Source organism: Cotesia glomerata, unplaced genomic scaffold (genome assembly GCF_020080835.1).
Source record: "Cotesia glomerata isolate CgM1 unplaced genomic scaffold, MPM_Cglom_v2.3 scaffold_20, whole genome shotgun sequence".
Classification (NCBI taxonomy): Eukaryota; Metazoa; Arthropoda; class Insecta; order Hymenoptera; family Braconidae; genus Cotesia; species Cotesia glomerata.
The window spans coordinates 104,637-132,055 of record NW_025402441.1 but is presented as its reverse complement, the minus strand read 5'-3'; the positions used below and the strand labels follow the sequence as shown (position 1 = coordinate 132,055).

The following is a 27,419-nucleotide window of genomic DNA, read 5'->3' as shown; positions in this document are numbered from 1 at the left end:
ACGTACGGAATATCCATTTGGGCCGATGCGCTAGAATTACAAGAAGCATGGAGAAAGGCTGGACCAGTATATCGCCTGAGTGCCCTAAGAGTAGCTTGCGCCTTCCGCACAATATCTGAGGAAGCAGTGTGCGTAATTTCTGGAACTCTACCTCTCAGAGTCCTAGCTGAAGAAAGAAGGAACCTTTACCAACGAAAGAGGTCAACAACACTGAGCGCAGAAGAACTCAGAACGGAACAAAGACAGCACAGCATCGCACGATGGCAATCTCAGTGGGATGCCGCAGAGAAGGGTAGATGGACGCATCGTCTCATACCAAAGATCGACATTTGGCTGAACCGGAAACACGGAGAGGTCAACTACTACCTAACGCAGATGTTGTCAGGACATGGCTGTTTTCGGGCTTATCTTCACCGCTTTAGGCATGACGATTCTCCGGAGTGCCCGTCCTGCCCTGGAGTCACTGAAGATGCGGAGCACGTTTTTTTCGAGTGCTCGCGTTTTAATCCACAACGTGAGGAGCTGGAGAGGATCTTGAAGAGGAGAAGTCAACCAGAGTCAGTCGTAGAAGCAATGCTGTCTTCAGAAGCTGCCTGGAATGCAACGAACACTTTTGTCACAGAAGTGCTTACAGAGCTGCGTTCCGTCGAGAGAAAAAGAGCAAAAGACAGAATCTAGAAGGAAGAAATAACATCTTAGCCACCAGAAGGAAGAGCGGCAGCTAATTCCTCCCCCCGCGAAGAAATGCCTTACGGCGGTACCATGGGGGATCAGAGGATAGAAGAGAAAGGGGTTTAGGGTTTAGTGGGTAGGGGCGTTAGCGTCGAGTTTTTAGTATGACGCTGCGTCGAGTCGCCACATATCCAGGCCAAACAACTATGCCTAGAATCCGTAAAAAGGATTCCCCCCCCTAAAAGGGAAGAAAAAAAAAAAAAAAAAAAAAAAAAAAAAAACACACACACACACACACATACGTACGGACATCATTGCGGAAACATTCGGGGAAGCTTTCTAGGACCTCAAAACGTCAAAATCCGTTGAAAACTCGATTTTCGAAAAACGGGATAAAACCATTAACTTCCCAGCTTTTGAAAATTTTCAATTTTCTTAGCGTGAAGTTAAAAATTAGGAAAACAGTTGACCCTGAAGGCCATCCCTGTAACTTCCTGCTAATTCCGTTAATACCTGGGCGCTTAAAATTGCACCTACGAAGTTCTTAAGCTTTTCGAGCTCAAAAATACAATCTGTGTGTTGTTTTGAGCTCTCCAAGCTCAGAAAGATACCATTTTTGTGCTTTTGAGCTCTTTGAGCTCAAGTCTGATGGAAGTTTCATAGAACACTATTTTTTGAATTTTCAAACCAAATAACTTTTGAATGAGTGAACCAATTTTTACGCGAGTGGCGACATTCTATGCAGTTTTATAGCCTCATAAAAAATTTCTAGGTTTAAATAGGTCAAACTAGAAATTTCGGAGTAATCCAAAAAAAATACTTTTTTGACGAGGAGTGGCGCTTATCATTGCTGCGCATTTTCCATGCTACACCGGAGAAAACCTGTCAAGCTGTCGTCATGACTGACGAAGCAATGGACACCGGAGCCGAAGGTGACGGTGAATCAGTCGCTGAAGACAGGCGTGAAACTTTCGGCAACCCTGGTAAGAGAAAAGAAAGAACCTCTCCAGACCCAACATTCAGCCAAGCAACAAAGAAGAAGGACCTGAAGAAAAGCCCTCTGCAAAGAGCAGCACTGCAAAACGACGAACAGATGAAAGCGTCAGCTTGGTAACGAGTTCGATCTAAAAAAGAACAGAAAAGGCAAAGGAAAGAGCAGCTTCCAAAGCAACCGCCAAAAGAGCCCCGGCCGGAACCTAAGCGGAAGAAACCGTGAAAGTGGATCAGGCCTGATGCTCTGATCATCCGTCCGGTCGAGAAGGAGAAGTATGTCAAAATATTGCGTCATATAAAGCAGGCCGTCCTTGCCGAACAGGTCCGCACAACCGTGGAAAAGATCCACAAAACCAAAACCGGGTACATGCTGATTACGCTCTCAACGAAGAGTATTGACAAAGTCCAAGCCTTGCAAAAGGCTATCACGGATATTCTTCAAAAAGAGGCTGAAGTAATCTGCAAAGGACCGCAGGAGACCATCGAGATCCGAGACATTGATGATGACACAACGAAGGAGGACATTCAGACTGCTCTGAAAACGGAAATCGGAGAAACTTACGAAATACCACTAGAGGCTATCAAGATCCGTAAGGCCTACAAAGGTACGCAAATGGCTACAGTGACACTACCAGCAGATGCAGCACAACAGCTACTGGAAGGGAACGGCAAAATAAGGATTGGCTGGGTCAACTGCCGAATGAGAGCAACAAAAAGACCGATACAATGCTTCAAATGCTGGCACTTTGGGCATTTCGAATCACAGTGCAAAAGTGAAATCGACCGATCTAAGCACTGCATAAGGTGCGGTAGAGAAGGACACAAGATTGCTGATTGCAAAAATCCAGCCAAATGTGTATTATTTATACCGACGATCAAAGTGCGCAGGACGCTGCCCACCATGCTGGCACATACAGATGCCCGGTTTTCAAAGAGGCACTCGAAAAAATGACAAATAAATGAGCATGAAGATACTGCAGCTCAACCTCAATCATTGTGAGGCTGCGCATGATTTGCTCATACAAACCGTGCGCGAACTAGAGCTAGACTTAGTACTGATAGCAGAACCATATAAGCATCTGAGTACCCAACCCTGGGAATCGGACAGTACCAACAAAGCTGTCATTTAGTCCTGTGACAAATTACCATTCCAGAAGGCAATCAACAACAGAGAAGCCGGATTTGTAGCAGCATGGGTAGACGGAATTCGTTTCTACCGCTTCTATGCCCCGCCGAGTCTTTCTTTGGAACAATTCATCGATTTTCTTGATCGTCTAACCATAGATACAAGGCAACACTTTCCCGTAGCAATAGCAGGTGACTTCAATTCCTGGGCAGTAGACTGGGGCAGCAAGTTCACCAATGCACGAGGAAAGGCTTTACTTGAAGCAATGGCCACACTAGATGTTGTCCTCCTTAACACTGGTGAGACACCAACATATTCAAAAGGAGAGGCAAGCTCTTTAGTGAATCTTGCGTTCGTCAGCAGTAGTCTTACGAGAGGAAGCTATTCTTGGGTAGTTATTAACACCTACACTGCCAGCGACTACTACGCCGTCCTTTGGGAAGTATCAACTGGCCAGAATCCTCGAAGAACAACCAGACAAACTAACGCAGTTAGATGGAAAGTGAAAGCTTTTGACCCAGCTACTTTGATAGTAGCCTTAGATAGCGACCCGACTACCACAGGGAGTGCTGAAAAGAAAGCAAAAGAGCTAATGAAGAGAATGACCCAGGCCTGCGACGCTTGTATGCCTCGGAAACGTGGCATAAATTATCGATCTTCGGTACACTGGTGGAACGATAACATCAGCGCTCTTCGTAAAGAGTGTTTTGAAAGAAGAAGAATATCTCAGCGTGGCTACCGTCGACCTAACTCTGCAGAAATGGTGGCAGACCGTACAAGGTGGTCATGACCCATCTGAAATGTCAACCAATGCCGTCACCTACATGTCCACAACTACTAGAGAAAATCGTCAGTACGTTGTTTCCTCAGCAACGTGAGTTGATCTATTCACCACTGCAGCCTGACCCTGAAGACATCCCAACTATCACGTTGGATGAGTTGATAGAAGCAGGCAATAGAGTAGGGAATAATAAGGCGCCGGGATTGAACGGACTCCCTCATATTGCCCTGAAATTAATTCTTAGAGCAGCACCGACATTATTCCCGGACGTTTACGACGCATGCCTGAAGGAAGGGACTTTTTCCCAGAAGTGGAAACAGCAACGGCTAGTACTACTTCCGAAAAGGAAAAAGCCGCCGGAAGAACCGTCATCCTACCGACCACTCTGCATGTTAGACACGGCCGGTAAGATATTCGAGCGCATAATTCATCAGAGAATAGAGGCTGTAGTCGATCCACTCCTAGCAAAGAACCAGTTTGGTTTCCGAAAAGGACAGTCAACTCTGGATGCGATCAAATTGGTTGTTGATATAGCCAAGGATGCAATCGCCGGAACGAGATGGAAGGGTGGAAAGAAGAAATACTGCTTGGTGGCTTCTTGGAGGCTGCTTTGGACATCAAGAATGCCTTCAACTCCGTTAACTGGGACTGCGTTATGCGGGCTCTAGAAGAAAAAAACGTACCAGGATACCTTCGCAGAATGGTAGCGAGCTACTTCACGAATAGGGTCCTGAAATATGACACGAAAAACGGTACGGAAGTGTACAAAATCACCGGAGGAGTGCCACAGGGATCAGTCTTAGGTCCTCTGCTATGGAACATCATGTATGATGGCCTGAGAATAGCATTACCTACGGAAGTCAAACTTGTAGCATATGCGGATGACGTAGCTGTCGTGATCGTCGCAAAGCGCCTCGAAGAGATAGAAATGGCATTTGATATTACATTCAGACGAGTCAATTTGTGGATGGACATGGTGAACTTGCAACTAGCCAAGCATAAAACCGAGGCAGTGCTCATCACCAGTAGAAAAACGGTAGAAACTATCAAGTTGAGAGTCGGAGAACAAGAAATCACATCACAACCATTTATCCGTTATCTGGGAGTGATGCTGGATGCCCGACTCAACTTCAAGCAGCAGATGGAACTCGTCAGTGCCAAAGCGCCAGTAGTGAGGGTTAGTCTCGCACGGCTGATGCCTAACATCGGAGGCCCAATGCAGAGCAGGAGGCTACTATTATCATCAGTAGTCACATCAGTGCTCACTTACGGAATATCCATTTGGGCTGATGCACTGGGAACTCAAGAATCATGGAGAAAAGCTGGACCAGTATATCAACTGAGTGCCTTACGAGTAGCTAGTGCCTGTTGCACAATATCAGAATAAGCAGTGTGCGTCATTGCCGGAACCCTACCTCTTAGAGTTCTAGCAGAGGAAAGACGGGCCCTTTACCAAAAAAATAGTCCAACTGCACTGAGCCCTGAAGAACTTAGAATTGAAGAACGGCAGAACAGCATGGGCCGATGGCATATACAATTGGATGCTGCAGAAAAGGGTAGCGTTGTCCACGTCCGTAGGTTCTGCTTTTACACCCTACAGGTGCTCTCCGGGTAGTGTCAAATGAACAACACCAACAACAATATGGTCACTCCTTAAAAATTACCACAGCAAGGAAAGGACAACAACAAGAATAGGCCGCTGTCCACGCTCAGCCCTTCCTCAGAAATTGACAAGCCAGCACAGAAAAAGACAGCCCGGGATGATACCTGGACTAAAGTGACTCGGCAAAACAAGAAAAAAGAAGAACAAGAGCCAGTGGCTCAATCTGCTACAGCCCGAAGCCAGCCAAGCAATGGTGGCTCCAAGAAACCGAGGAGGAAAAAAACAAGAACTAAAGCTGTGCTTGTCCAACCAGCTGAAGGGCAACATACGCCGATCTCCTCAAGGAAAGCAAGGCCAAGGTAAGCCCTGTCAAGACGTGCGTAGACATAAAGTCTATTAAAAAGACGAAACACGGAGACGTTCTCCTTGAAATGGCTCAAAAGACCGAAGACAGCAAGGTTTTCACCGATGCAGTAAAGTCAGCCACTGCAAACATCGGCACGGTCAAGGCGCTAACACCAACAACAACGATCGAGATCCTCAACTTAGATGAAATCTCTACCGAGAACGAAGTCCGTGAAGCACTCAAACGCGAATTCACTGGCAGCATGAAGGTTAAACGGATAAATTTGACAAAACCCACACCACGAGGCAACTGGATAGCCTTCTGTAGAGTAGACGAGGCCAGTGCGATTAAGGCCCTTGATAAGGCCCGTATCATGATCGGTTGGGTGAACTGTCGTATACGCCCAGTTGCAAAAGTAACATGCCGTTTTAAATGTCTTGATTTTGGACACCAAACACGTCAGTGTGCGGGACCAGATAGAAGCAGGTGCTGCTACAAATGTGGCGGAGAAAACCACAAGGCCGTAAACTGCATGGAGAAGCCAAAATGCTTCCTTTGTGCTCCGGACAAAGATGCCCAGGATGGTCTATGCCATATTTCTGGTACTGGAGCTTGCATGGCATTCCGACTATGACATCTGGGGTAAAGCCTATCAAATTGTCGCCAAACGACTTGGAAAGGCTCCACCAGAGGCACCGAAATCTCCTGCCTTAATAAACAGCATTATAGCGGAGCTTTTCCCCAAACACCCACCACGGGAGAAGAAACACTACGCTAAAAACAGCGAAGTAACACCTTTCACAACTAAGGAACTACAAGATGCGGCCAAGTCACTTAAAACAGGAAAGGCACCTGGACCTGATGGCATCCTGGCATCGGTAATCAAGATTATAGCCCTGGAATACCCAGACATACTTCTGAACACCTACAACGCATACTTGGCAACTGGCACGTTTACCAATGTCTGGAAGCGGCAGAGATTGGTTCTCTTAGACAAAGGTAAGGAAACCCCCGTAACACCTTTGTCGTTTAGACCACTTTGTATGCTAGACATTGCTGGAAAACTACTCGAGAAGCTCCTACAAGGGAGACTTCGCAACGACATCGACCGTGCTGGGGGTTTTGCCACCAACCAGCATGGCTTCCGTAAAGGTCGTTCGACAGTCGGAACGATCGATAAAATCATAAAGACAGTAACAAAAGCATGGTCTGGTAAGCTCATGACGTATGTCTTCTCCTCACGCTACATGTCAAAAATGCATTTAACCCTCTCCCAGCTCAGAGTGTCGGTGAGTCTAGATGTGAGTAAAGTGGGGATAGAGCCAATTAAAGTCCGTTGTAAGGCTGTATGAATGAAAGTTTAGTAGTGGTAGTGTAGGAAAGCGTCCCTTTCTACCGTTTTTCCGGCCCCTTCTCTAAAAAATAGACTATAGCTCTCTCATTTTAAGAGTAAGACGTACGATTCAAATTGAGAGTAGGGATTCAAGTGTAATAGGGAAAATCGAACTTCCGGGGTCATTATCGACCACTTAATTAACGCACGGTAGGTAAGGGCTTTCCCTTACCTTTCGATTTTTGACAAGTAGTTTCGAATTGTCACCGGGCGTGCTAATCGAAAGTCCCCACTACTGTCCGCGGAAAATAAAGCGGGGTATAACAATTCGGAAAGTTCGAGAGCCGGAGTTGGAGGGTTATAAAAGAGCCGACAGGAGAGACATCGAGGCTTTTTCCCTTCTGGAAGCCAGTGGCCTTTTGCCTTTGTGAATCAGTGACCTTGTTGAGATCAGTTTAAGTCAATAGAGTGCAAATTTGGACGTCAAGAATAAAGAGCAACTGCAGAGGAAGTTATCGGGGCATTTTTGGAATTAGACAACCCTGACTCCATCCTGGTTCGAGACGACAAGACGCCAAGCAGCTGAGCCCGCCAAGCTGGACCGGAGTATCAGTCGTCGTTGGATAAAACAATAATTGAGTCTCCAGGTATTTTCGATTATTTTAGACCAGATTTGATTATTGATTTAATTAAGATGCTGAAATAATTAAATTCAATTTCTCGAGCGGTCGTTTTTATATTAGCGAGTTCGTACTTTAGTATTTATTGTCAAGGTCAATTAGTTAGTGTTGTCGCTGAACTTTTATATTGAAAATTAAATTTAATTGATTAATTGTTAATTTATTGGTAGAGAATTTATTAGTAGGCCTGTTGGCTATAATAAATTAATTTTAGTTAAGAATTTTCAAGACAAATTTTGAATAAGAAATGAAAATGCGTAATTAAGTTAATGAAGGTCATTCTATAATGTTCTATGGTTGTAAATTTTGTTGAGACGCTTTAGAATTACAGTAGTTGGATTTAAGAAATTGTGTTTAATTAAATTTAGGCCGGTGGGCTAAATTCAATTAATTTAGTTAATTTAGCGAATGTATTTATTGAGAAATTTAGTGAATTTAGAAAATGATTACTGAACTTGTTAAGAAAATTATGTAGTAAATTTTGTTAAAGATTATTTAGTGGAGGTCAAGAAATGAAATAAATCAGTGGGTTTAGTAGAATAAATTGATTGATAACTTTAGTAGAAAATTTGGTTAAGTAAGTTGAAAATGAATTTAGTTAAGAAGATGTATTAATGAATTTAATGAATTAAAATCGAAGGTCGGAATTTTGTGTTAAGTAATTGTTAGGCGTAATTTTGGTAATTTTGGAGAATGCAAAGTTTTGAGATTCAGTTTTATTGGTAATTAAGATTTATGAATAAAGTAGAGAATTTTATAGAATTAAGTTAGCGTCGGTGGACGATTTTATATGGAAATTAGTGATTTATGATATTATATGGTAGTCCGTCAGGTTGGCGTAGTTAATAATGAGTTCATTTAGTATAGATGCATAATGGTCTATGGTTAAATAAAGAGTTTAGATGCGTAATGGTCTATGATTAAAAAGAGTTAGATGCGTAATGGTCTATGATTAAAAAGAGTTAGATGCGTAATGGTCTATGATTAAAAAGAGTTAGATGCGTAATGGTCTATAATTAAAAAGAGTTAGATGCGTAATGGTCTATGATTAAAACGAGTTAGATGCGTAATGGTCTATGATTAAAAGGAGTTAGACGATATTTAGTTTGTAAGATTTTGGCAAGTACCTGCGTAGGTGAGAGGTTCTCACAATTTAGTAATTATTAGGTTAATTTTAAGGGTAATATTGTTAAGAAAATTTGTTAATTTTAAATTGTTTAATTGGAATAAATGATTAGAATTTTGCTATTGTTAATAATTGTTTCTCAGCATTAATTTAAATTATTTATATTTGACGGCGTCTAGCCTAGCATGATTTTGACCAACACCATGGGACCAAGAACCAGAAAGAGAAGAGTCCTTTTGGAAGCAGTCCATTCAGTACTGCTTTATGGAGCGGAGATATGGGCAAACATATTAAAGCAGAAAACCTACCGGCGAAAGATGGTGGTAGTACAGCGGCGAGGTGCTCTCAGGGTTGCATGAGCCTACCACACGGTTTCTGAAGCGGCTGTATTGGTCATTGCGGGAGCCGCGCCCATCGACTTACTAGCGTTCGAGAGAGCAAAACTCTACGACGCTAAAACCAGTGGAGAAAACATGAAAGAGGCAAGAACAAGGATAAAGGTTGAAACGCAGCGAGAGTGGCAGGACCGATGGACATCAGGGGAGATGGGAAGATGGACAGCGCGGCTGATCCCAAACATCAACGTCTGGCTCTCTAGGAATTACGGGGACGCAGACTTCTTTCTTACCCAGCTATTGACAGGGCATGAACCGTTCAACGCCTATGTTTTTAAGATGGACCTGCACCCCACGACAATGTGCAAATACTGTCATCAGCCAGCAATTAAACTATAGAATATTTTCGAAACTAAAAATTTAATTCCCAAATGTCTGAACTAAAATCCGACGCATGAATTTATTCTAAATCAATCACAAATTTAATATTAAATATAGAAATAATTCTTATTAATTTTCATCAAATAATTTTAACTAAATATCTTGGATTTAAGATCCATGCTGGTAAATACGGCTGCCCAATTTCAAAACACAGTAACTGACAATTTTAAGATTTTTTAAAATTTCTTTTGTTAAAAAAAAGTTTGCGCGCCAAATTGATAAAAAATTTGATTGATGAATAAAAAATACTTGAATATAAATATTTTTAAGAAAAAATACTTGAAATTAAGGTCTAAAAGTTATAAGAAATGCAGCAACACCAAAAAAAATCAGGTATAAAAATTTTGCAGTTACTGTGTTTTAAAATTGGGCAGCCGAATAATTTATAAAGAATTTTATCAAAATGATGAAATTAAATTATCAAAAATAAATTCCAGAACGTAAGTTCAATATATATATAAATTGACCACGTAGAGCTTTCAGTTAAATAAATAATTTTATATTAATTTATCTCAATCTCAAAATTAATTGCCAAAAGAACATCTACGGGTAAATCAGTCTCAAATGCGCCAAGATCTCAATAAATAAATTCGTAATAAATAATATAATATTAATAAATAATAATCTGGCAATAAATAATATTAATAAATAATAATTCAACTGTTCATAATAAAATATCGAGTAAAATAATCGACATGAATTTGCGCGCTTAAAATGGACGCCAAATATTCGTTAGTTCTTTGTAATTTAGACCTTGGGTACGGATTAACTACGTTATAAAATTTAACCGACGCTTGACTAGAATTCGTGAGAAGACAATTGGAATTTTCTTGTAAAAATTTTACTATCATGTTTTATTTTATTAGATTTTTCGGTAAATGATATAAAATCTAAAACTGTTTTCAGATCTTCAAAATATTAATAAATAATTGAGTAAAATATTTTTAACAAATAAATTCCCACAAAATTTTACACCGCAAGGTTTCTGAGTGACGCTTGGGTAATAATCCCCGTGAGGACCACTCAGCACCGACATCAAATAAATGATAAATAATTAATCAAAGGAGAAGTAAACCTGGTATCAGGTAAACCGCGGTCCACTTCTAGCCCACAGAGTAATTATTGATACTTTGACATTTCAGTCATCTCCGTACCATCTACGAGGGTAGCGGTGTCTTTGGAAGATTTTTTTTCGTTTCTCTATAAAAAAAAAAAAAACACACACTTAAAACGTTGAGATCTGATGAAAACTCGATTTTTGCAAAACGGGGTAGAACCAATAACTTTCCGATTTTTTATAGTCTTTGATTTTCTTAGCGGGAAGTTAAACATAAGCATTTGTTATTATTAATTTTCGCTTTATAATGAAAAAGGAAGAAAGGATTAAATTTGAATTCTTCCTTGCGAATTTGATTTCCGAATTGCTGCCTAGTTAGGTAGCCTAATTCGGACCGAATAAAGCTTAGGTAGTCTACCAGCAAGTGTGGTTTCCAAACTGCAACCTAATCAGGAAGCCAAGTTAGGCTGAGCCTCGCAACTGCGTTACATCCCAAACTTTGCTCTGATTTGGATGCCTCACTTACCGCAAGTTTGGAATTCAGCATGCCTTACTTGCGCCAAATCACTGCCTCACTGAAATTTCTAGATGTATATAAGATTTAATCTCTACTGATGTTGATTTATTTTCTTAGTTCGAAAATTAACTACCTGTCTGTCCATTTAATAAAATTTTACTAATGTGTTTGCCTTAAAAAAATCAGATTGAATGATATTTTTTCGAGGATATTTTGTCTTCGAATAAAAACGTTTTTGGAATCGAAAAAACTTTCTGCATAATGTTGTACTTACCTGCGTCATAATTAATAAGTTTCACAATGCTAACATTGGAAACTTCTTCATCTAGATCAATATTGATACGCTTGGCAATTTCATTATAATCCTTGAAATGCACTGCGGGATTTAAATCACCAGGTTCTCCAAATGGAGGTATATTCCATGCTAATAAATATTACTTATAAATTTTTACTAGCCAGACATTATTACATATATCGTGTAAATTTTAAATAAAGTAAAATTTATACCCAGAACATTGTCTTTTCGATTTACATTAATCTACTAATCTATTATAAACTCAAAAAAACTATTATTAACCATTTATTACTAAAACCTTATATACTTTTTATAGATCAGCTTATTTCTGATGACATTTGGTAAATTAATTTTTAGAACTCATTTTAATCGAGTCGAATCTGCTTAGATCACATTTAACCTAAGTAGATCTATATATATTAGGAGGATTTTTTTGAAAATTTTCTTTTTGCTTGAGGTCTCAAAAGTTTCTTTAGGGTAAGAAAAAATTTTTCACGCCTGAAAAAAATTTTTAAATCCAATTATAGATTAGCCTCAAAGGGGGGTCCCCTTTCCCATTTATATAATATGAAAAAAAAATTAGGAAAACGATTGACCCTGAAGGCCATCCCTGCAACTTCCCGCTGATTCCATACTTGGGCGCTTAAAATTACAATTACGACGTTTTTGAGCTTTTCAAGCTCAAAAATACAATTTATATGGTGTTTTGAGCTCTGCGAGCTCAAAAAGATAACTTTTTTATGCTTTTTAGCTCTTCAACAAGCTCAAAAGTTTGACAGAAGGTTGATAAAACACTATTTTTTGAGTACTCAAACCGCAATAACTTTTGAATGAATGAACCGATTTTCACGCGGTTGGCGGCATTCGACGCAGTTTTTAAGCCTTATGAAAAATTTTTGAGTTTTAATTAATCAAACTAGAAATTTTGGAGTAATTCCGGAAAAACACTTTTAGGTTTACGTTTCCTACACGATATCTCTCGAACAAATCAATCGATTTTGAACCGATTAGCAGTGATCGACGTGGTTTTTCGAGGTTACAAGGTGATTTGTTTTTTGAGTTGATCGACAGAGCCGTTCGAAAGTTATTCCAAAAAAACCACTTTTAAAAAAATTTTTTTTACAGTTTTTTTTAGATTTTTCGAAATCTATCGGTCCGAATCGGTCCAAATTGAATCCAAAATCTAAGTTTAGACAAGCTCTTTCGAATGGCACCAACTGCAATCGAATCAGTCGAGCCATTCAAAAGTTATGAGAGGTTTACATACTTACATACACACACACACACACACACACACACACACACACACACACACACACACACACACACACAAACACACACACACACAACTCAGGGCAGAAGAGATACTGCTACCGGGCGCGTCTCCCCGAGCAGATAGGAGAACGCTCGCTGTCCTTGGAAGACACTGAGTCTCTTAGTTGACAAGGTACAGAGGGTAGGAGCTAAATAAAATACGCTCCCGTGGACAAAACTCCCCTTAATGGGTTGGTCACACTAACTGACCTAGCAAGAAGAAGATCGTTCTCTGTTGTAACCCACTGGGAGTGTCCGGAACCTGTGTCGTAGTTTCCGACGACGCAGGCCACGGCTGATGTGAGCTTGTTCTGCCGAGGTGTAAGTTACAGCAGTAGATCAGGAACCAGCCACCTCGGGCCTTGATCAGAGAGTACGCAGTGAGTGCTAGAGATCGGAATCTTCACCGCTCAGAGCGAGTCTAGTCCGTCCGTGTATTCCGGGACTGGCTAAGTGTCGACTAGGCCTCAGGGAACTGGGGTAGGAGTACTATCTCCGAGGGTACACCCGTTCCTAGTTATGACAACCCGCTCCACTCCGTACGATGTGCTGGTAAATCAAAAAAGTATGAGTAATTTACAGGAAACAAACAAGAGTGGAAACGGGCTACATGCCCAACAAGCAGCGATTGACGCGAGCACTGAAATGAAGCGTTTGCAAGCGCTCAAACGCGTTGAAAAGCTGATCAGTGAGTTGAATGATTTCGTCCAACCAAAGGTCAACATTCACAAAGAGATAAAGGCCAAGACGACTGTACCATTATAATTAAGGACGTTTTTCATGGTATTTTAAAATATCCTGATTCTGTAAAAAAACATAATTAAAATTTTAATTTCATAAGCTTTCGTTCATTTGTGTTTGTCATATAAATTTTGATGTAATTATTAAATTTATTAACTGTCGAATAGTGTTAAAAAATAAATATTTCTTTCCTTGGCCTTGCATTGATGATATACATGGATTATTTTGAATTTATTATCACCGTGAAAAGTGACGTGTTATTTTTTTTTAATCGAGCGAAAAAATATTAATTTTTAAATGAAATTTTCTAAAGCGTTTATTTAGAAAATTTTTAACTTCCCGCTAAGAAAATCGAAGATTTTCAAAAATCGGGAAGTTATTGTTTTCACCCCGTTTTGCAAAAATCGAGTTTTCATCAGATCTCGACGTTTGAAGGTCACAGGAAGCTTCCCTGAATATCCCCGCGAGGTTGTCACGGTGTCTGTATGTTTGTGTGTGTGTGTGTGTGTGTGTGTGTGTGTGTGTGTGTTTTTTTTTTTTATCTTAGGGGGGGGGGGAATCCTTCTTACGGATTCCAGGCATAGCTGTTTGGCCTGGATATGTGGCGAATCGACGCAGCGTCATACTAAAACTCAACGCTAATGCCCCTACCCACTAAACCCTAAACCCCTTTCCTCTAATCCCTCATGGAAACCGCCGTCAGGCATTACTTCGTGAGGGGAGGATCTAGCTACTGCTATTCCTTCTGGTGGCTAAGGTGTTATTTTTCCTTCCTTCTAGTTTCTGTCATTTGCCCTTTTTCTTTCAATGGAACGCAGCTCTGTAAGCACTTCGGTGGTAAACGTGCTTGTGGCGTTCCAGGCAGCTTCGGATGACAGCATTTCTTCTACTATTGACTCTGGTGTGATTTTCTTGTTCAGGATCTTCTCTAACTCATCACGCTGTGGGTTAAAACGAGGGCACTCAAAGAAAACGTGCTCCGCATTTTCAGCAACTCTTGGGCAAGACGGACACTCTGGGGAATTATCGTGCTTAAAGCGATTAAGGTACTCCCGGAAACAGCCGTGTCCTGACAACATCTGGGTCAGATAGTAGTTGGCCTCGCCGTGATTCCGGTTAAGCCAAACGTCAATCCTTGGTATGAGACGGTGTGTCCATCTCCCTGTTGTCGCGGCGTCCCACTGCGATTGCCATCGTGCGATGCTGTTCTGCCGTTCTTTAGCTCTGAGTTCCTCGGCACTTTGTGCGGTTGTCCTCTTTCGTTGGTAAAGGTTACGTCTTTCCTCAGCTAGGACTCTGAGCGGCAAAATTCCGGAAATGACACACACTGCTTCCTCTGATATTGTTCGAAAGGCGCTGGCTACTCTTAGCGCGCTCAGTCGGTAAACTGGACATGCTTTCCTCCATGATTCTTGGATCTCAAGTGCGTCGGCCCAAATGGATATACCATATGTGAGGACCGATGTAACTACTGATGATAGCAATGACTTCCTTGTCTGCTTCGGGCCACCGATGTTGGGCATCAATCGTACTAGGTTGGCTACTACTGCTAATGCTTTGGTGGTCACGTGTTCAACTTGTTGTTTAAAGTTAAGTCGGGCATCGAGCATCACTCCCAGATATCGAATGAATGGTTGGGATGTGATTTCTTGGTCTCCGACGTTTAGATTAATCGTTTCCACCACTTTTCTGCTAGTGATAAGTACAGCCTCGGTCTTCTGTTTAGCCAGTTGTAAATTTACTGTGTCCATCCACTGGTTAATTCGCTCAAAGGTGATAGTGAACATATGTTTTATCTCATCAAGATGCTTGGCGACTATTACTACGGCTACGTCGTCCGCGTACGCTACCAGTTTGACGTTTCTTGGTAGTTTCAGTCTCAGCAATCCGTTGTACATGACATTCCAGAGAAGTGGACCGAGAACAGAACCCTGCGGTACACCTCCAGTAACATCATACTCCTTTGGACCATTCTTCGTGTCATATCTCAGGACTCTATCTGTGAAGTAGCTAGCGACTATCCTTCGTAGGTATCCTGGTACGTTTATCTCTTGAAGGGCTTGCATGATGCAATCCCAGTTGGCGGAGTTGAAGGCATTTTTTATGTCTAAAGTTGCCACCAGGCAATATTTCTTCGTTTCCCCCTTCCATCTGGTACCGGCGATTGCGTCTTTGGCTATACCGACAACCAGGTTGATCGCATCCAGGGTTGATCGTCCTTTCCGAAATCCATACTGATTGTCTGCCAAGAGTGGATCGACAACTGCTTCTATCCTTTGGTGGATTATACGTTCTAGTATCTTACCGGCTGTATCCAGCATGCAGAGTGGACGATAAGATGACGGTTCTTCCGGTGGCTTTTTCCCTTTAGGAAGTAGTACCAGCCGTTGTTGTTTCCACTTCCGAGGAAAAATCCCTTCCTTCAAGCAGATGTTGTAGACGTCGAGGAATAACGCTGGCGCTGCTTTAATAGATGTTTTCAAGGCAATATTAGGGATTCCGTCCAATCCCGGTGCTTTATTATTCCCGACGCGGTTACAAGCTTCCATCAGTTCTTCTTTCGTGACAGGTGGAATATCATTCAGTTCGTCCTGTGTCAACAGATAGTTGAAAACGCGCTGTCGTGGAAACAGTGCAGTCACGATCTTCTGTAAGAGTTGAGGACACGTAGGAGACGGCATTGGCTGATATTTCAGGTGTGCCATGACTACCTTGTCAGGTCTACCCCACAAGTCTTTGTCCACCTCGTTGATTAGCTCTTTCCAGCAGTTCTTCTTGCTATCCTTGATGGCTTTGTTTAAATGTCGACGAGCTTTCTTGTATTCTGCGACTAGTTCCGCTGAGTCAGGCCGCCGATAACCACGCTGAGATATTCTTCTTTTCTTGAGACACTCTTTCCGTAGGAAGCTGATGTGTTCGTTCCACCAGTGCACCGAAGGTCTTTGGTTCATGCCCCGTTTACGGGGCATGCAGGTGTCGCAAGCCTGGGTCACTCTCTTCATCAAGTCTTTGGTCATTTCTTCTGCAGATCCAGTAGTAAGCGGTTCACTATTTAGGGCAGCTACTAGAGCACCTGGGTCAAAGGATTTCACCTTCCACCCAACGATGTCAAGTTTCTTAGCCGGTCTTCTAGGATTCTGGTCCTTTGATACTTCCCAGAGAATCGCATTGTGATCGCTGGCCGTGTAGATCTCCATCACCTTCTAGTCGTAGTTTCCTCTGATGAGGCTGCTCCTCACAAAAGTAAGATCCACAATAGAACTTGCGTCTCCTTTAGTGTACGTCGGCGCATCGCCGCTGTTTAACAATACTACATCTAACGTAGAAAAAGCTTCCAGTAGTTCTTTACCTCGAGCGTTGGTGTGTTTGCTGCCCCATTCCACTGCCCAGGCGTTGAAGTCTCCAGCTATTGCCACTGGGTAGTACTGCTTCGCGTCCTCCGTCAGTCGATCCAGAAAGTTCATGAATTCAACAATAGTGAAGCTAGGTGGTGCGTAGCAGCTGTAAAAGCGGATGCCATCTACCGATGCTGCTACAAAGCCGGCGCTGCCATTGTTAACGACACTCTGGAAGGGGAGCTTGCGACAGGACCATATAACAGCTTTTTTGGTGCAGTCAGTTTCCCATGGTTGGCCGCCGAGGTGTTTATACGGTTCCGATATAAGCACAAGGTCAAGCTTCTGTTCACGTACTGTCTGCATGAGCAAATCATGTGCCGCTTCACAGTGGTTGATGTTTAGCTGCAGTATTCTCATTTTCGTTTATCAGTTATCTTCTTGTAGTAGAGGAGACCGTGGGAGATCGACCTTCACCGATCTGATAACCAGATGAGACATATTTTTTATCGAATATAATTTATAAACAAATATGCCTATAATTACTTGCCTATCTGAAAGTGCTCATGGCTATTTTTAATTAAATTAACTTTAATCGATTTTTTTTCATCACTTTCATTCTTTTGATAACCAAATGAATTTTATTTCACTGTTAGTTTTTAACACACAGAATATGCCTCAGTAGGCTTGCCTACTCATTTTTGTGTATAGCTACCTGGCAAGCCAATGTGAACAGGTAAGTCAATATAGGTGACTCCATCGTTCTGCTAACTTATCGAAAGTTATAACAAATTTTAGATTATTTTATTACAAAATCAGTCATATAGACTTGCCTGCAAAAAATCATACTTAAAGCACTATTGCCTAGCTAAAAACTTTTAGAGTTTTAGCCATCTGATAGGTGCGAGAGAGAAAGTAGAGCGTCCGAAGTCTATGTGGTAGAACAGGACCCAACATAGCAGCTGCAAGCTACCTGACCGTTGAATGTATCCGAGTGCGCATGCTCGTGTACATGTGAGTGACAGAGACAGCATTTATTTACACTTGTCATTAATTTTGAACTCCAATTTATTATAACTAATTTCGATCACAATTATTATATTATTTCACACTATACGTACTTACAGCTATGCAAAACTCAAAAATAAAGAAGTTAATATATTAATATTTTATTATATTAATATATTAATAAATAAATAAAAAAAAACTAATTTTAAAATTAATTTTTTTTCAAAAATTCCGAAAAAATCCTTCCAAGGGTCCTTGGAGGCTGCCGATTTTTTAGAGCACTCCTAGTACCCCTCCACATAATACAAAAAATCATTAGGCCGCTAACACCCCCGGAACTACTCTTCCAGCCACCCTAAAGACTTATGAATTTTTTTCAAAAATTAAAAAAAAATCCTTTCAAGGGTCCTTGGAGGCTGCCGATTTTTCAGAGCACTCCTAGTACCCCCCCCCCACAATATATATAAAATAATCAGGTTGCTAACACCCCCGGAACTCCCCCTCCAGCCACCCTGAAGACTTAGAGGTTTTTTATTAAAATTTCAAAAAAAATCCTTCGAAGGGTCCTTGGAGGCTACCGATTTTTTAGAGTACTCCTTGTACCCCTCTACAAAATATAAAAAATCATCAGGCCGCTAACACCCCCGGAACTACCCTTCCAGCCACCCTAAAGACTCATAAATTGAAAAAAAATGTAGAAAAAATCCTTTCAAGGGTCCTTGGAGGCTGCCGATTTTTTAGAGTACTCCTAGTATCCCCCCACAATATATAAAAAATGATCAGGCCGCTAACACCCCCAGAACTACTCTTCCAGCCACCCTAAAGACTTATGAATTGAAAAAAAATGTAGAAAAAATCCTTTCAAGGGTCCTTGGAGGCTGCCGATTTTTTAGAGCACTTCTAGTACCCCCCCACAATATATAAAAAATAATCAGGCTGCTCTAAAAAATCGGCAGCCTCCAAGGACCCTCGAAAGGATTTTTCTACATTTTTTCAATTCATAAGTCTTTAGGGTGGCTGGAAGAGTAGTTCTGGGGGTGTTAGCGGCCTGATTATTTTTTATATATTGTGGGGGGATACTAGGAGTACTCTAAAAAATCGGCAGCCTCCAAGGACCCTTGAAAGGATTTTTTCCACATTTTTTTTCAATTTATGGGTCTTTAGGATGGCTGGAAGGGTAGTTCCGGAGGTGTTAGCGGCCTAATGATTTTTTGTATTATGAAGGGGGGTACTAGAAGTGCTCTAAAAAATCGGCAGCCTCCAAGGACCCTCGCAAGGATTTTTTTAGAAGTTTTGAAAAAAATTCTGAAGTCTTCGGGGTGGCTGTGAGGGTAGTTTTGCTTTTTAGAGGGGTCAATATATCATTTTTAGGGCTATTTGTATTTTTTTGGAGCCGAAAAACTATTTTCAGTTTCAAAAGCAAAAAAAATTTTTTTTTTATTTTCGTTCATAAAAAAACGATCGGATCTTCAGGTATATGTTAGAACCATTTATTACAAAGTATAAAAAATACATAAAAAAATAAAATTCAAATATTTATTTAGCACGTGTTGTCACTAATAAATGATTTTTGACTATACACGAGCATGCGCACTCGGATACATTCAACGGTCAGGTAGCTTGCAGCTGCTATGTTGTGTCCTGTTCTACCACATAGACTTCGGACGCTCTACTTTCTCTCTCGCACCTATCAGATGGCTAAAACTCTAAAAGTTTTTAGCTAGGCAATAGTGCTTTAAGTATGATTTTTTGCAGGCAAGTCTATATGACTGATTTTGTAATAAAATAATCTAAAATGTGATATAACTTTCGATAAGTTAGCAGAACGATGGAGTCACCTATATTGACTTACCTGTTCACATTGGCTTGCCAGGTAGCTATACACAAAAATGAGTAGGCAAGCCTACTGAGGCATATTCTGTGTGTTAAAAACTAACAATGAAATAAAATTCATTTGGTTATCAAAAGAATGAAAGTGATGAAAAAAAATCGATTAAAGTTAATTTAATTAAAAATAGCCATGAGCACTTTCAGATAGGCAAGTAATTATAGGCATATTTGTTTATAAATTATATTTGATAAAAAATATGTCTCATCTGGTTATCAGATCGGTGAAGGTCGATCTCCCACCGGCTCTTAGACTATTGAGTGCCTCTTGGTATACTGGGCATCTGCTTGTGCCGGCATGATGGGCGTTATTCTCTGTACCGGATTGATCCGCACACAGTGCGCATTTAGCAGGCTTATTACATTCGGCGATTTTGTGTCCCTCTTCTCCACATTTAATGCAAAGTTTGGAGCGGTCGACTTTACTTGTGCACTGAACCGCACGGTGTCCAAAATGCCAGCATTTATAACATCGGACTGGTCTTAGTACTGTTCTAATACGACAATTGGTCCAGCCGATCCTAATCTTACCGTGTTCTCCTACCACTTTCTGCGCTACCGTTGCTGCCAGAGTCACCGACGCAATTTGTGTTCTGCTACGTAAGACCTTACGAATTTTAATGGCCTCTACTGTTATACCACAATCGTTTCCAGCTGCCTCTTGTAAAGCTGTTAGAATGTCATCTTTAGTTGTAGTATCGTCAATATCGCGAGTTTCCAGGTCTTCTTCAGGTCCTGTACTAATGACATTTGCGTCCTCCTTAAGTATTCCCGCGATAGTCTTCTGCAGGTCTTTACCTCTATCACTACTGCCTTTCGACAGCGTGATGAGAATGTTCCCTGTCGCGGTCCTGCGTATCTTCTCGACTGTGTTGCGGAACTGATCTGGGCGAACGTCCGCCTTGATCCGTGTACGTATTTCAGAATACTTATCTTTGTTCGCTGGACGGATAATAAGTGCCTCCGGTCTCGTTGCTGTTCTTCTTGGCTTCTGGTTCGGCTTAGGTGGAGGCACCAGAGGTTTTTCTGGGGGCAGTTTCTTGCGCTCCTTCTTTTTGTCCTTTCTGGACTGCACCTTTTCCCAGCCTGGCTTCTTGTTCTGTTCACAAGAGTTTTGTGGAAGATCCTTAACCACTTCCTGCTTCTTGATGAGATGACCAGGTCCAACGTCTTTCAGCTTCTTGGGAGTATGAAAAGCTCCGCCTTCGGGAGAACGAATTTTTCTTTTCAACTTCCTCAGGATGCGGCCGTCTTGGTCAAAGGATTCAGTCTCTGCCGTTGTGATAGTTTTACTTTCTTCTTCAGCGACTGATTCTCCGTCACCTTCGGCTCCAGTGTCCATCGCTTCTTCAACAACCACTTGACTGTTTCTCTCCGATGTAGCACAAGGGGTGCGGTGTAATGATGAGCGCCATTCTTCGTCCAGTTTCTTGAATCTTCCAAGAGCATTGACTACACCGGTTGTCTTGGTCTTTATCTCCTTGTGGATATTGACCTTAGTTTGGACAAACTCTTGCAGCTCAATGGTCAGCTTCTCAAGGCGCTCCAACACTTGCGTTCTCTTCATGTCAGCGCTTGCTTCAATCGCTGCTTGTTGAGCATGAAGCCCGTTTCTATTCTTGTTTGTTTCCTGTAACTTACTCATACTTTTTTGATTTACCAGCGCATCGTACGGAGTGGAGCGGGTTGCCATAACTAGGAACGGGTGTACCCTCGGAGATAGTACTCCTACCCCAGTTCCCTGAGGCCTAGCCGACACTTAGCCAGTCCCGGAATACACGGACGGACTAGACTCGCTCGGAACGGTGAAGATTCCGATCTCTAACACTCACTGCGTACTTCCTGATCAAGGCCCGAAGTGGCTGGCTCCTGATCCACTGCTGCAACTTTCACCTCGGCAGAGCAAGCTCACATCAGCCGTGGCCTGCATCGTTGGAAACTACGATAGAGGTTCCGGACACTCCCAGTGAGTTACAGCAGGAACCAATCGTCTTGCTAGGTCAGTTAGTGTGACCAACCCATTAAAGGAGAGTTTTGTCCACGGGAGCTTATTTTGTTTGGTTATTTTGCTTGGCTCCTACCCGCTGTACCTCATCAACTAAGAGATTAAGTGTCATCCAAGGACAGCGAGCGTTCTCCCAGCGTCATACTAAAATTCGACACAAACGCCCCTACCCACTAAACCCTAAACCCCTTTTCCTTCTTTCCTCTAATCCCTCATGGAAACCGCCGTCAGGCATTACTTCGTGAAGGGAGGATCTAGCTACTGCTCTTCCTTCTGGTGGCTAAGGTGTTAACTACCTTCCTTCTATCTTCTGCTATTTGCTCTTTTTCTTTCGGTGGAACGCAAGTCTTTAAGGACTTCTGTTGCAAACGTGTTGGTAGCGTTCCAGACAGCTTCTGATGACAGCATTGCTGCAACTATTGTCTCTGGTTGGATTTTCCTCTTCAGGATATTCTCCAGCTCATCTCGCTATGGGTAAAAACGTGGGCACTCAAAGAAAACGTGCTCTGCATCTTCATTGACTCCTGAGCAGGACGGGCACTCCGGGGAATCATCATGCTTGAAGCGGTGGAGATACGCCCGGAAACAGCCGTGTCCTGATAACATCTGTGTAAGATAATAATTGACCTCACCGTGACTCCGGTTTAGCCAAACGTTGATCCTTGGTATGAGACGATGCGTCCACCTACCCTTCACTGTGGCATCCCACTGTAGTTGCCATCTACTTATGCTCCTCTGCCGCTCTTCTGTTCCAAGTTCCTCAGCGCTTAAAGTGGTCGACTTCTTTCGTTGGTAAAGGATCCGTCTTTCCTCAGCTAAGACTCTGAGAGGCAAAGTTCCGGAGATGACACACACTGCTTCCATAGATATTGTGCGGAAGGCACTTGCTACTCTTAAGGCACTCAGACGGTGACTGGTCCAGCCTTTCTCCATGATTCTTGCTTTTCTAGTGCGTCCGCCCAGATAGATATTCCGTAAGTGAGCACTGATGTGACTACAGATGATAGTAGTAGTCTTCTGCTCTGCTTTGGGCCTCCGACGTTTGGCATCAGTCGTGCTAAGCTAGCTACCACTGCTGATGCTTTTGCACTCATGTGTTCGACTTGCTGCTTAAAGTTGAGTCGGGCATTAAGCATCACTCCCAGATATCGAATATATGGTTGTGATGTGATTTATTATTCTCCGACTTTCAGCTTTATGGTCTCTATCACTTTTCTGCTGGTAATAAGCACAGCCTCAGTCTTCTATTTAGCCAGTTGTAGATTCATTGAGTCCATCCACCGGTTAACTTTCTCAAAGGTGATACCGAACATGTGGTTTATCTCATCTAGGTGTTTAGCAACGATTACGACAGCTACATCATCTGCATATGCAACAAGCTTGACACATCTTGGAAGAGTCAGTCTCAGCAGGCCATCATACATGACATTCCACAGAAGTGGACCCAGAACGGAACCCTGGGGTACACCTCCGGTAATATCATACTCTTTTGGACCATTCTCCGTGACGTATCTCAGGATTCTGTCCGTGAAGTAACTAGCCACTATCCTACGTAGGTATCCTGGTTTTTCTCTTCCAAGGCTTGCATAATGCAGTCCCAGTTGGCGGAGTTGAAGGCATTTTTGATGTCCAGAGTGGCCACCAGGCAGTACTTCTTCGCTCCACCCTTCCATCTGATCCCTTCGATTGCCTCCTTGGCCGTTGCAACAACCAAGTTGATTGCGTCCAGGGTTGATCGTCCTTTTCGAAAACCATACTGGTTGTCTGCCAGGAGTAGATCGACAACTGCTTCTATTCTTTGGTGGATTATCCGCTCAAGTATCTTACCTGCCGTGTCTAACATACAAAGTGGTCGATAAGATGACGGTTCTTCTGGTGGCTTTTTCCCTTTTGGAAGTAGTACTAGTCGTTGCTGCTTCCACTTCCGAGGGAAAATCCCTTCCTTGAGGCATGTGTCGTAGACGTCCAGGAACAATGATGGCACTGCTTTTATAGTTGTTTTTAAAGCAATATTGGGGACCCCGTCCAATCCCGGCGCTTTATTGTTCCCTACACGATTACAAGCCTCCATCAGTTCGCCCTCCGTGACAGATGGAATGTCATCCATTTCATTCTGCGCTAATAGGTAGTTAAACTTGCTTTGTTCGGGGAACAACGCGTTTACGATCTTCTGTAGGAGTTGAGGACACGTGGGTGATGGCATTAGCTGGTTTTTAAGATGGGTCATGACCACCTCATACGGCCTACCCCACAGATCTCTGTCCACCTCGTTGATGAGCTCCTTCCAGCATTTTCTTTCGCTATCTTTGATGGCTTTGTTCAGGGATCGACGGGCTTTTTTGTACTCAGCGACCAGCTCCACAGAGTTAGGTCGTCGGTAGCCACGCTGAGATATTCTTCTCTTCTGATGACACTCTTTACGAAGGGCGCTGATGTGGTCGTTCCACCAGTGAACGGAAGGTCTTTTGTTTATGCCACGTCTACGAGACATACTGTTGTCACACGCCTGGGTCACTCTTTTCATCAGGTCCTTGGTCTTCTCTTCTGCGCAGCCCGCGATAATCTGGTCACTATTGAGAGCTACTAACAATGCCCTTGGGTCAAGAGTTTTTACCTTCCAACCAATGGTGTTAAGTTGCTTTTTAGGTCTTCTCGGGCTCTGGGCGTTTAATATTTCCCAGAGAATCGCGTTGTGGTTGCTGGCTGTGTAGGTATCCATCACCTTCCAGTTGATATTACCTCTGGTGAGGCTGCCACTGACGAAAGTGAGATCTACAATAGAACTTGTGTCTCCTTTGGTGTAGGTTGGTGTGTCACCATTGTTGAGCAGTACTACATCTAATGTAGAAAAGACTTCTAGTAATTCCTTTCCTCGCGCGTTTGTATTCTTGCTACCCCAGTCTACTGCCCAGGCGTTGAAGTCCCCAGCTATTGCCACTGGGTGGTAATGCTTCGCGTCCTCGGTAAGTCGATCCAGAAATGCGGTGAATTCGACAGTAGAGAGGCTAGGTGGTGCGTAACAGCTATAGAAGCGGATGCCCTCTACTGATACTGCTACAAAGCCAGCATTGCTGTTGTCGACTGCATTTTGGAAAGGGAGCTTGCCACATGACCAGATGACAGCTTTGGATGTGCTGTCAGATTCCCAGGGTTGGGTACTCAGGTGTTTATATGGCTCTGCCATCAGTACCAAGTCAAGCTCTAGTTCTCGCACGGATTACATGATCAGGTCATGCGCTGCCTCACAATGGTTGAGATTGAGCTGCAGTATCCTCATGCTTGTTTGTTCGTCAACTTCTGGAGTGCATCCTGAAATAACGGGCACTTATGTGTACCGGCATGATGGGCAACATTCTCTGCACTTTCAATCTCAGCACATAATGCACATTTGGCGGGATTTTTACAATCAGCAATCTTGTGCCCTTCTTGTCCGCACCTGATGCAAAGCTTCGACCGGTCCACCTTGCTTTTGCACTGGGATCGATGATGTCCGAAATGCCAGCATTTAAAGCATTGAATAGGTCTCTTCGTTGGCCTTATTCGGCAATTAACCCAACCAATCCGGATTTTGCTACTTCCATCCAGTAGTTTCTGTGCTGTTGCTGCTGGTAGAATTACTGTGGCAATTTGAGTACCTCTATAGGCCTTACGGATCTTGATTGCCTCTAGTGGTATCTCACAGCCATCTCCAGCTTCCTCCTGTAGGGGACCCTGGATGTGATCCTTAGTTGTGTCTTCATCGACGTCTCGGATCTCAATTACCTCCTGTGGTCCTTTGCAGGTTACTTTTGCGTCTTCTTTCAGAATGTCTGCAATGGTCTTTCTCAATGTTTGGCCTTTGTCGGTGCTCTTCCTCGAAAGAGTTATCAGCATATCTCCAGCATTGGTCTTATGGATCTTCTCTACCGTACTGCGGACCTGGTCGTCAGGGACGTCCTGTTTTATTCGACGCAGGATCTTGGCGTACTTTGCTTTCTCTGTCAGCCGAATGATGAGGGCATCCGGTCTGATCCATTTCCGCGGTTTCTTTCGCTTGGGTTCAGGTCGGGGCTCCTTTGACGTCTGTTTTGAGAGCATCTCTTTCTTCTGTCGCTTTAGCTCTTGCTTGGACTGAACTTTTTGCCAGACTGACGCTTTATCCTGTTCGTCCCTTTGCCCTGCCGCTCCTTGTGGAGGGCTTTTCTTCAAATCCTTTTTCTTCATGGCTTGGCCGATTGTTGGGTCAGGAGAAGGTCGATTTTTTCTCTTACCTGACTTGTTGCTGGCTTCACTTTTGTCTTCCGCGACTGATTCACCGTCACCTTCAGCTCCGGTGTCCATTGCTTCGTCAGTCACGTCGATAGCCTGACAGTCTTTCTCCGGTGTAGCATGGGATATGCGCTGCAATGATGAGCGCCACTCCTCGTCCAGCTTCTCAAACCTTTGAAGGGCGTTAGTTATACCAGTCATCTTGGATTTAATCTCTTTGTGAATGTTGACCTTTGGTTGAACGAAATCATTCAACTCACCGATCAGCTTTTCAAGGCGTTTGAGCGCTTGCGAACGCTTCATTTCAGCGCTTGCGTCAATCGCTGCTTGTTGGGCATGTAGCCCGTTTCCACTTTTGTTTGTTTCCTTTGAATTACTCATACTTTTTAATTTACCAGCGCATCGTACGAAGTGGAGCGGGTTGCCATAACTAAGAACGGGTGTACCCTCGGAGATAGTACTCCTACCCCAGTTCCCTGAGGCCTAGCCGACACTTAGCCAGTCCCGGAATACACGGACGGACTAGACTCGCTCGGAGCGGTGAAGATTCCGATCTCTAACACTCACTGCGTACTTCCTGATCAAGGCCCGAAGTGGCTGGCTCCTGATCCACTGCTGCAACTTACACCTCGGTAGAGCAAGCTCACATCAGCCGTGGCCTGCATCGTCGGAAACTACGATACAGGTTCCGGTCACTCCCAGTGGGTCACAGCAGAGAACGATCGTCTTGTTAGGTCAGTTAGTGCGACCAACCCATTAAAGGGGAGTTTTGTCCACGGGAGCGTATTTTGTTTGGTTATTTTGCTTGGCTCCTACCCGCTGTACCTCATCAACTAAGAGATTAAGTGTCATCCAAGGACAGCGAGCGTTCTCCCATCCGCTCGGGGAGACGCGCCCGGTAGCAGTATCTCTTTTGCCCCGAGTGTGTGTGTGTGTGTGTGTGTGTGTGTGTGTGTGTGTGTGTGTGAAAGTATGTTAACCGCTTATAACTTTTGAACGGCTTGACCGATTTCATCGTGGTTGGTGCCATTCGAAAGAGCTTGACCAAACTTAGATTTTAAAAACTATTTGGACCGATTCAGATCAATAAATTTTGAGAAATCTTCAAAAAACTGAAAAAAAATTTTTTTTCAAATGTGGTTTTTTTGGAATAACTTTTAAACGGCTTTATGGTTCAATTCCAAAACTAATCAGCTCTTAACCTCAAAAAACCACGTCGATCGCCACCAGTCCGGTCAAAATCGGTTGATTCGTTCGAGAGATATTGTGAACGAAAGAAAACCGAAAAAAGCTCGGAGAGCTCAAAATAACCCATAAATTGTATTTTTAAGCTCGAAGAGCTCAAAAACGTAATTGGTGCAATTTTAAGCGCCTAACAAGGAGAGGATACGACCTTGAGGAAACGGATTTGGGTAATCTTTGACGCAGTGATAGTACACCATGTGGGTATACTACCTCTGAAATACTAAAGTGCAATACTCAAAAATGGCTGAGAAAAACGCACTCAAAGTTTACTCAGCACTATAATATATTAATAGGTAAATAATTGATACATTAAATTATTCTTTAATAAAAT

At 42.8% G+C, this 27,419-nt stretch overlaps 1 protein-coding gene across 1 annotated transcript in view; it reads right to left on the bottom strand.

Moving 5' to 3' along the window:
* Window positions 1-25,798, bottom strand: part of LOC123274056 (protocadherin Fat 4-like) — a 135,339-nt gene extending 109,541 nt beyond the window's left edge. Inside the window, exons 1-4 of the mRNA XM_044741555.1 lie at window positions 24,931-25,798; window positions 24,089-24,367; window positions 20,506-20,793; window positions 11,285-11,434 (exon numbers count right to left, since the gene is read on the bottom strand). Of these exons, the coding sequence (XP_044597490.1) occupies window positions 11,285-11,434; window positions 20,506-20,793; window positions 24,089-24,367; window positions 24,931-25,798 (1,585 nt within the window). The remainder of the gene's footprint in view (window positions 1-11,284; window positions 11,435-20,505; window positions 20,794-24,088; window positions 24,368-24,930) is intronic.
* Window positions 25,799-27,419: the final 1,621 nt, after the last annotated feature.